The sequence below is a fragment of the Mesoplodon densirostris genome, chromosome 7, assembly GCF_025265405.1.
Source record: "Mesoplodon densirostris isolate mMesDen1 chromosome 7, mMesDen1 primary haplotype, whole genome shotgun sequence".
In the NCBI taxonomy this organism is placed as follows: domain Eukaryota; kingdom Metazoa; phylum Chordata; class Mammalia; order Artiodactyla; family Ziphiidae; genus Mesoplodon; species Mesoplodon densirostris.
The window spans coordinates 69,837,303-69,847,342 of NC_082667.1; the positions used below are offsets into that span (position 1 = coordinate 69,837,303).

At 43.5% G+C, this 10,040-nt stretch overlaps 1 protein-coding gene across 2 annotated transcripts in view; it reads right to left on the reverse strand.

Annotated features, from left to right (window-relative positions):
* The window catches only part of RRAS2 (RAS related 2), a 72,089-nt gene extending 70,947 nt beyond the window's left edge, over positions 1-1,142 (reverse strand). For both annotated transcript variants that reach the window (XM_060104854.1, XM_060104855.1), the window contains exon 1: positions 739-1,142. In XM_060104854.1, coding sequence (XP_059960837.1) covers positions 739-846 — 108 coding nt within the window. In that variant the 5' untranslated portion in view covers positions 847-1,142. The remainder of the gene's footprint in view (positions 1-738) is intronic.
* Between the last annotated feature and the right edge of the window lie 8,898 nt (positions 1,143-10,040).

Consider the following 10,040-nt stretch of genomic DNA (forward strand, 5'->3'; position numbering starts at 1 on the left):
ATCTCCCAGCCTGGCCCACCCCAAACTTCACCTTGGCACAGCGAGAGGCAGGAAGGCACCAGGAATACCTAGGAAATGGTCTAACCCCTATCGGAAAACATTCTTAACTTCCTCGAGGCCACCATTTCCCTGGGGCATTATCACACACTCCCACCCGGACGTATTACCTAAGAGATTACTTAAAAGAAAAGCACAAACACACACAAAGAGAAACACTGCTTGAAGAGGGCAGCTCCGTCTCGGCGTGCGCGGAGAAGCCCGGAGATCACGCGGAGCCGCGGCCAAGTTGCCACCGGGATTGCACCCACGGTGCAGGAGGCGGCCGGGGCGGCTGGAAACCCAGCGCGCGGGGATCCAGCCCCACGCCCTACGCCCGGCGCCCCAGCCTCGGGGCAGGAAGCCCGGCGCGGCAGCGCTGCCTCTCCCGAAGGGCTTGGGCCGCGGCCGCAGCGAGAAGGTGGATATGCGCTTCCCACCCCGCCAACTCCGCCCTCCCGGACACATTCCTGAGAAGCCCGACTCCCGGGACGCCGAGCTGGGCGCCCAGCAGGCAGGAGCGGGGCGCCCCGACCTCAGGGCAGTAGGGCAGAGCCGGCCGGAGCCCCCCGCCCGCCTCCCGCCCACCCCCGGCCCGCGCGGCACCTCCGGGGCGGGGTCCCCGCGGCCGCCCCGCCACAGGTAGCGCGAGCCCCCGCCCGCCGCCGCCCCGGCGCCCCGGGGAAGGCCCGCTCCAGGCACCTGGATGAACTGGATGGTGAGCGCCGACTTGCCCACGCCGCCCCCACCGACCACCACGAGCCGGTACTTCTCTTGGCCGGAGCCGTCCCGCCAGCCGGCCGCGGCCATGGGGACGCCGCCGAGCCCAGCCCGGCCACGCCGAGCCGCCGCCCGCCCTAGGCCCGGCTCCGGGGACTTGTGCGGCCGGCGGGCTGCGGGCGAGCGGCCGGGCGGGGGTCCCGGGCGCCGGGAGCTGCTGGAGTGCCGGTCCGGGCGGCAGCGCGGCGCCCGGGCTGGCCGGGTCCCAACCGAGGCGCGGAGAAGCGAGGTGACCGCAGCGGCGAGGGGCTGCAGCGTCCGGGGGGCGCACTCCTGCACACGTCTTCGCAGCGCCTGCCGAACGCAGCCTCCAGAGCAGCTACAAATGGCCGTCTGGGGGCCGGGCCGCCAAGCTGAGGTGCTGCATATGCATGAGGGGGCGGGGCGGGGCGGGGCCGCGCTGGCCTGGGCTGAGATTCGGGAGCTGACGGAGGGCTCAGACCCCCTCAGATGTGCCCCTGCAATCCCTTGACTGTGAGTGGGTGTGTGCACGCGTGTGCGTGTGCGAGTGAGTGTGTGTGACAAAGAGTGTGGGAGTGGGAAGAAGATGGTAGACAGTGTGTGACCATAATTGTATATGTCAGGGATGGTCAGGGATTGTGTGGATAAAAAATACAGTATGCGAAGGCGTGTGTGAAAAATAGACCTGTTGTCATCTTAATTCAGTTTGTAGGAGGGTAAATATCCTGCTTTAAGAGTACAGATGGTGACCATGACTGTATGAAAAACAGTATATAACAGTGCTTGAAGATTAGAGCTGTCACAATAATTGTGTGTGTGATATGCTTGCAGTGTGTGAGGGATGTCACAGAGAATGAATCACAGTGATTGAGGGTGCGTGGACAAGAGTATATGTGGCATATGTTGTATCAGGAGAGTGTCTTAGTGGCTGTGTGTATATGTGAAAAATGTGCGGTAATTGTATTTGAGGGGTGTGAGTGTGAGAGATTAATTTATGCTTTTTTACACATTACATACCAGGCACTGTTCTCAGTGCTACCGATCCTTTTATGAACAGTTCCCTGCCCTCAGGGAACTAAGAATCCAATGGGGAAACGGCCAGGACAACAGGCAAGTTGTCAGGCATAATGATAAGGGCTATAACTAATAGCTCCGTGTGGCCATGGGAGAAGCACTCACTCCAGAGCTGGGTGGTCCGGGAAGGCTTCCTAAAAGACCTGAAGAATAAATAATATAGAGAGATGAATAACTGGAAGAAAAGTATTCCAGGGAAAGCAAACTGCATATGAAGAAGTCAGAGCGGAGAAGGTAAGCCATGTGTCATATGATTTTGATTGTGTTGGGGGAGTGTGCTTGTAAATTAAAAGTGATTATCTATGTGTATAGCAGTTTAACCAAATGTAGCAGGAATCACAGCTGTATACTGAGGCAGTGTAGGGCAGTAGATAAGACCATGGGCTCTGGGGCCAGACTAGATTCAAATCCTAGCTCTCTCACTAATGGTATCATGTTGGGAGCCTACTGAACTTCTGTGCCTCAGTTTTCTCTTGTCTAAAATAAAGACTGTAAGACTACCTACCTTAAGGGGGGTTTTAGTAAGAATCAAATGAGTTAATACATATAAAGCACATAAAACAGTGCCTGGTATGTAGTAAGCATTTATGGCAGTTTTGGAACATGACTGCAGGTTCTTGGAAACAGCTTAGTGACTCTCCTGGAACCAGTAGAATGCAGCAGAAGAGATGCTGTATAACTTCCAAGTCTAGGTCAGAAGAGGCCACGTGGCTTCCACCTGTTCTCTTGGGATTCTTACTCTGGGAGAAACATCGTAAGAAGTTTGGCTACCCTGAGACTGCCATGCTAGAGAGGCCACATGTAAGCATGCCAGTCAAAGGTCTAGCTGAGCTCCTAGCTGACTGCCAGCATCAACTGCCAGCCACGTGAGACACCTTGGACACGGAGCTCTGTCCAGCCTTCAGATGACTGCAACCCCTGCTGGCATCTGACTGCAACTGCATGAAAGACCCCAAGCAAGAGCTACCCAGGTCAGCCCTTCCTGACCTACAAAATCATGAGCAAAATAAAACAGCAAACTGGTTGTGCTTTTTTAAACTTTTTCTTTGGGAATAATTTCAATCTATAAAGTATAAAGAACAGCCATAAGCCTTTACCCAAATTCAACTATGTGAGCATTTTACCCCACTTCCTTTATCGTTCTCCCCTCTCTATCTCTGCTTCTCTCTCTCTTTCATATATATGATATAGTTATTCATATAATTTATGATAAATTTATGTATATATATATAATTCATATATTAAAATGAATTTTTGAACCATTTAAGGGTAAGTTACAGGCATTATGCCCTTTACCCCTAAGTGCTTCAGTGTGTATTTCCTAAGAATAGGGATATTATCTTACATAACCACAATACAGTTATCAACATTAGTAAATTTAACATTGATATGAATACTTTTGTCTAATCTACCATTCATATTCCAGTTTTGTCAGTTGATTCAATAATGTGCTTTAGAGCAATTTTTTTCCCCTCTAGTACAGAATCCAGTCTAGGGTCAGGCATTGCATTTAGTTGTCAGATCTCTTTAGCTTTCTTAATATGATACAAAATGGTTGTCTTAGCACCTTTTTAATTTTTTTTTGAGGGGAGGGAGGTATTTTTTACACAGCAGTAATAGCCAGAAAAGCCTTAATGCAGATAGTGTTAGCAATGTGAAAAGAAAGAAAAAGAAAGAGGAACCCATGTCAAGGAAATGCTGAGAAAGGGCCAGTTATGCTTCTCTCAGTGCCTGTTTAGCCCTGAAATTTCCCATAGTCTTTCAGAACCAAAAAGATAACCAATGAGTCCTCCTTATGCAGCTTTTCTTCTAAAGTACAATCCAGAATCTTTCTCTCCTTTCAAGAAGATATGATCATCTGAAAAGCTTATCAAATCTCAAAAATATCCAAAAGAAAGAAAGTTATTCCCTGACAGGGAAAAAAAAAACCACATAGGGATTTCCCTGGCGGTCCACTGGTTAAGACTCCACGCTTCCACTGCAGGGGACACGGGTTTGATACCTGGTGGGGGAATCAAGATCCTGCATGCCACACGGCACAGCCAGAAAAAAAAAAAAAAAAAAAAACTATACTAGTCACAACTATTTAGACTGGGGAAATAAGGTATTGGTCCTAAAGCAATTATAATGAATTCCTTAGTATTCTGTGCCTCTGTATCTGGTATAGGAGCACTCAGGGGGTTCTGAGCCTGATGATAGTTTGACCAGTAAAAGAAAAAGTGGATAAGGTGGTAATGAATACAAGCTTGTGTGCACATATGTATTCAGTAACTAGAGTTTTCAGGGAGAAACTTATTTTCAGTAGAAGCTATTTCAATCCTTATTTGCTGAGCTTCTTCTCTGCCTGAGTCCTGACCAAGATTTTCTTTCCTTCCTTCTCTGTACCACTGCAATCTCTGTGTACAGGACAATTCCAATACTGCAACCAAGCAAGCAAACCCATGCTGTAGAAACCATGTGTTGGTTGCCTCCCAGGCATCCGTTTCTCCTTCCTTTCATACAGTGTCTCCTAATTTTCTCTCGGTGGTTTGAGAGTGAATGACTCCCACCTGCAGCTCCAGGGATTTACCCTAATTCACTGAAGATTATCAGCCCCCACTGGCCACAGTAATTAGCTGATAGATGGGCATATGACCTAGGTGAAGCCAATCAAGAACAGATTCAACTACAGAATCAAAACTACAATGAGATACCACTTCACACCCACTAGGATAACTAGAATCAAAAAGACAGATAATAACAAATGTTGACAAGGATTTGGAGAAACTGAACCCCTCATACACTGCTGGAAGGAATGTAAAATGGCACTCCTGCTTTGGAAAACAATCTGGCATTTCCTCAAAAAAGTTAAACATAGAGTTACTATACGACCTGGAAGTTCCAGCCTTAAGTATATACCCAAGATAAATTAAAACATGTCCATATAAAAACCTGAAAGTGCAAGTTTATAGCAGCATTATTTATAATAGCCAAAAAGTGGAATTAACTCAATTATCCATCACCTGATGAACAGATAAATAAAATATAGGGTATTCATACAATGGAATATTATTTTGCAATAAAAATGGATAAAGTACTGATACATGCTACAACATGGATGAATCTTGAAAACATTAGGCTAAGTGAAAGAAGCCAGTCACAGAAGACAACATATTATATGATTCCCACTGTATGAAAGGTCCAGGATAGGAAAATCTATAGAGACAGAAAGTAGATTAGTGGTTGCCAGGACTGAGGGGGAAATGCTCTGTGGCTGATAATGGGTATGGGGTTTCTTTTTGGAGATATGAAAATGTTCTGGAATTAGATATCTGTGATGGTTGCATAGTTCTGTAAATATACTAAAAACCATTGAACTATATACTTCTTAAAGTGAGTTTTATGGCATATAAATCAAATCTCAAAGCTGTGAGGATGAAAGATTCAATTGCAGGGTTTTATTTGAGCTACTAAGGAAATGTCTTTTTACTTCAAGATATTCTTCATGTCAACTCTATTCCTTTCTTTTTAAAAAAATTTAACTCAAAGTCAAGTGTTCAGCAAGGAAGAAGCCCACATGTTCAACTCCACGTAGACATTCTGTCCCAAAATGCTTTCTTGCCCTTACAAACTATCCCAAAAGCCTACAGCAAAAAGAAATTCTCCTGCAAAACAAACCACTGAAGACAGGAGTATCTGGCAGAGAAAGAACTAGTTGTCATTCATGCCAATTAAAGATGAATTTTCATCTTAATCTAAAAAGTTTCTTTCTCAAGTAGCTAAGAGATAACAGGGAAGTACAAAAATCTTCATCAGAAGAATGTCCCAGAACCCTGGAAAGGACACTAGAGATCATGCCCCTAATCTTACTGAAAGAAATCCTGTGACTAGGGAAGGAATTTCCCTCCCAATGTCACCTAGCAAGTTGTTAGCAGGATACAGGTCTCCTGACTCCTGTGCTCAGAGCACTATGCCCCATGCCAAGCTGGGTGTTACCCAGAGTCCCACAAAGCCTCATAGCACAGAGACAGCATGATGCTGCCAATCAAAAGAGATGTTGAATGTACCATTTTGATTTCAGTGGAGGATAGGAAAACTTTATATACTGGCTGGCTAAAGGGGTGTCAAGAGAATTCAGTGGGCAGATTCAGGGTCAAATTTGGCCAAAAGATATGTTTTGAATACAATTTTTGAATTGGTTGCTGATATTTGAATTTAGAATATTTCACAAACAAATCTAGATTTCTAACTCTTCCTGAAAAAATTAAATGGAACATCTACCAACACTGGGCCAGCATTACCATAGGACAATGGCTAAAGGTAAGTACAGGCTGCCCTTGAGAAAAGTATGGATGTTCCTGTTCTTCAAAGTAATCAGCACTCTTGTATCACACCCCACCTATGTGACGTTACCTGTCTGGCCTCTGTGAGCTTTAAGAGTTTGCAAATCCTACTACTATATGTCAATGTTCTCCACCTAGAATGCACATTTGAGTCCCCTGTAGTATCTTAAAATGAAGAACCTAGGCTCCACCCCAGACTTGGTAAATAGAAATCTCTATTTGCAGACCAAGAATGTGAATTTGTGTATTTAAATACCCAAAGCGAAATTATTAGAGAAATGCAAATCAAAACTACAGCGAGGTATCACCTCACACCAGTTAGAATGGGCATCACCAGAAAATCTACAAACAGCAAATGCTGGAGAGGGTGTGGAGAAAAGGGAACCCTCTTGCACTGTTGGTGGGAATGTAAATTGATACAGCCACTATGGACAACAGTATGGAGGTTCCTTAAAAAACTAAAAATAGAATTACCATATGACCCAGCAATCCCACTCCTGGGCATATACCCAGAGAAAAACATAATTCCAAAAGACACATGCACTCCAATGTTCACTGCAGCACTATTTACAATAGCCAGGTCATGGAAGCAACCTAAATGCCCACTGACAGACAAATGGATAAAGAAGATGTGGTATATATATACAATGAAATATTACTCAGCCATAAAAAGGAACGAAATTGGGTCATTTGTAGAGACGTGGATGGATCCAGAGACTGTCATACAGAGTGAATTAAGTCAGAAAGAGAAAAACAAATGTCGTATATTAACGCATATATGTGGAACCTAGAAAAGTGGTACAGATGAACCAGTTTGCAGGGCAGATATAGAGACACAGATGTAGAGAACAAATGTATGGACACCAAGGGGGGAAAGTGGGGGGTGGGGATGGTGGTGTGATGAATTGGGAGATTGGGATTGACATGTATACACTAATATGTATAAAATGGAGAACTAATAAGAACCTGCTGTATAAAAAAATAAATAAAATAAAATTCAAAATAAATAAATAAATAAACAAATACCCAAAGTGACTCTGAGACACCACCACAGTTGGGAACTCTTGGAGGAGAGTAGACTCTTGCATGTCCACTCTTTTTTTTCAGGACAAACAATGACCCTCTCATCTGGAATGTTGGTTACTCATCATCTCTAAAAATTACCATTGCCAAAATACCATTCCTGGCCCATCCCAGAGAAAGGATTTGGGGGTGGAGTGGGGAGGGAGGTGCTGAAACTAAGATTCCCCTGACCTCATCTACAGCTGAGTCAGACAGAGCCCAGGCCTGGTGACCAAAGAGGGCCAAACTCCCAGATCAGAGAGCATTCGAATCTCATCACAGTTAATGGAAGAGCATCATCCACTTATTTCCTTAATAGGCCCCTGCTTCTAATGTGAATGAATGGCTGGTGGAGAATGAAACAACCCAGCAGGAGCTGCATGCATCTGAGATGAGACAGACGCACAAATCTATTCCTTGTTTAAAGATCATGCTGCTAAGAATAGAAGCTGAAACACAGGCTGGAGCGTGTGCACACACAGCCCTAAGGAAGGCCACAACAAAGCTGGAGGAATCCACAGCTTAGTGGAGGATGATCAGAGAATCAGAGCCTTAAAGCAGAAAAGGGACCCTGAAGTCATTTCCTCTAATGCTCTCATTTTATAGATGGGGAAGCAAAGGACCAGACAGAAAAGAGCATTCCCCACTATTGCCTAGAGACAGAGCAGAAGCATGACTAGAACTCAGATTCTGTCTCCCAGCCTGGGGCCTGACTTAATGTAGTGCACTGCCTTGGGAGCCCAAGAGTCCAGAAGGCTAAGCAGGGCCAAAGTCACACCACCCTTCTCAGGTATAACTGCCAGGAAGAATCTAGCAAGGGTGTCCATTATTGCATTTTTTTAAATAATAAAAAATCAAAAACCACCTAAATATTCAACAACAGGGACTTGATTAAATAAATAATGCTATAGCCATAGTATAGAACACTATGTGGCCATTAAAAATAATTTTTATTTATATAGGCAAATGAAAAGAGTGGGATACAATCAGTATATAGAGTATGATTCCGGCGTTACATATATATATATATATATATATATATATATATATATATATATATATATAAAATAGCTACCATTTACTGAGCACTTACCGTGAACCTGGCACCATGCTAATCACTTAAAACGTATTATCCAATTTAATCCACAAATCAACCAACTGAAGTGGATTGTTTTTGTTTGTATTTTACAAAAAAAAAAGCTTCGGCACAGAGGTGTCATATAGCTAGTAAATTGCAGAGTGCATATTTAAACCCATGAGGTCTGAGCTCCAAAGCTTTGTATTTAATCATTATTAATAGATTTTTTTAAAAAAGAAAGAAAGGCAGGATATTCAGTTATCCTAGGTTATTTGCCACTTTTCATTTTTCTGTATTTTTTACCTTTTTTTTCCTGCAATTTCGCATTCCCTCCTACCCCCAGCCCCTGATAACCTCTAGTCTACTTTGTCTCTAAGAATTTTCCTATTTTAGATATCTCATATAAGTGTAAGCATACATGTGTCCTTTGGTGTCTGTTTTATTTCATTTAGCATAATGTTTCAAGGTTCCTCCATGTTATAGCACGTATGCATGCTTCATTCCTTTTTATGGCTGAATAGTATCCTATTGTATGAATATACTATTTGTTTATCCATTCATCTCTGTTGATGAACATTTAGGTTGTTTTCACTATTTGGCTATTGTGAATAATACCGCCCACTATGAACATTTGTGTACAAGTACCTGAGTTCCTGTTTTCAGACCTTTTGGGTATATGCCTAGGAATGGAATTGTTGGGTCAAATGGTAATTTTATGTCTCTTTGAGAAACTGCCAAATTGTTTTCCATAGCAGCTACACCTTTTTACATTTCCACCAGCAATGTGAGAGGGCTCCAATTTCCTCACATCTTCATCAACATTTGCTGTCTTCCTTTTTTTATAATAGCCATCCTGAAAGGTATGAAGTGGTATCTGATTATAGTTTTGGCTTGCATTTCCCTAATGACTAATGATGTTGAGATGTTAAGCATATTTTCATATGCTTATTTGCCATTTATATATCTTCTTTGGTGAAATGTTTATTCAAGTCCTTTGCCTATTTTTTTAAATAAATTTATTTATTTTTGGTTGTGTTGACTCTTCTTTGCTGCATGCGGGCTTTCTCTAGTTGTGGCGAGCGGGGGCTACTCTTCGTTGCAGTGCACAGGCTTCTCATTGCAGTGGTTTCTCTTGTTGTGGAGCAGAGGCTGTAGGCACGCAGGCTTCAGTAGCTGTGGCACGTGGGCTCAGTAGTTGTGGCTCGTGGGCTCTAGAGCACAGGCTCAGTAGTTGTGGCGCACGGGCTTAGTTGCTCCGCGGCATGTGGGATCTTCCCCGACCAGGGCTTAAACCCGTGTCCCCCACATTGGCAGGCAGATTCTTAACCACTGTGCCACCAGGGAAGTCCCTTTGCATATTTTTTAACTGGTTTGTTTGCCTTTTTGTTGTTGAGTTGTAGGAGATCTTTATATATTCTGGATATTAAACCCTTATCAGATATGTCATTTGCAAATATATTTTCTGTGGCTCTTCATCCTCTCGATAGTATTCTTTGATGTACAAGTTTTTTATTTTAATGAAGTCCAACCTCTATTTCTTTTTAGTCAAGAAAAATATACGATTATGTTTATGAACAATTTTTAATGATATGGGCAAAGCAGAAGCCAAAATTGTACCTATATGATTGAACTATGTAAAAATAAGTGGTAGTTAGATAATCTGGGAGACTTAACTATTCCAGGAAGATTGAGAATCAGAGTCAATATATAGAAAACACTTATGTCAT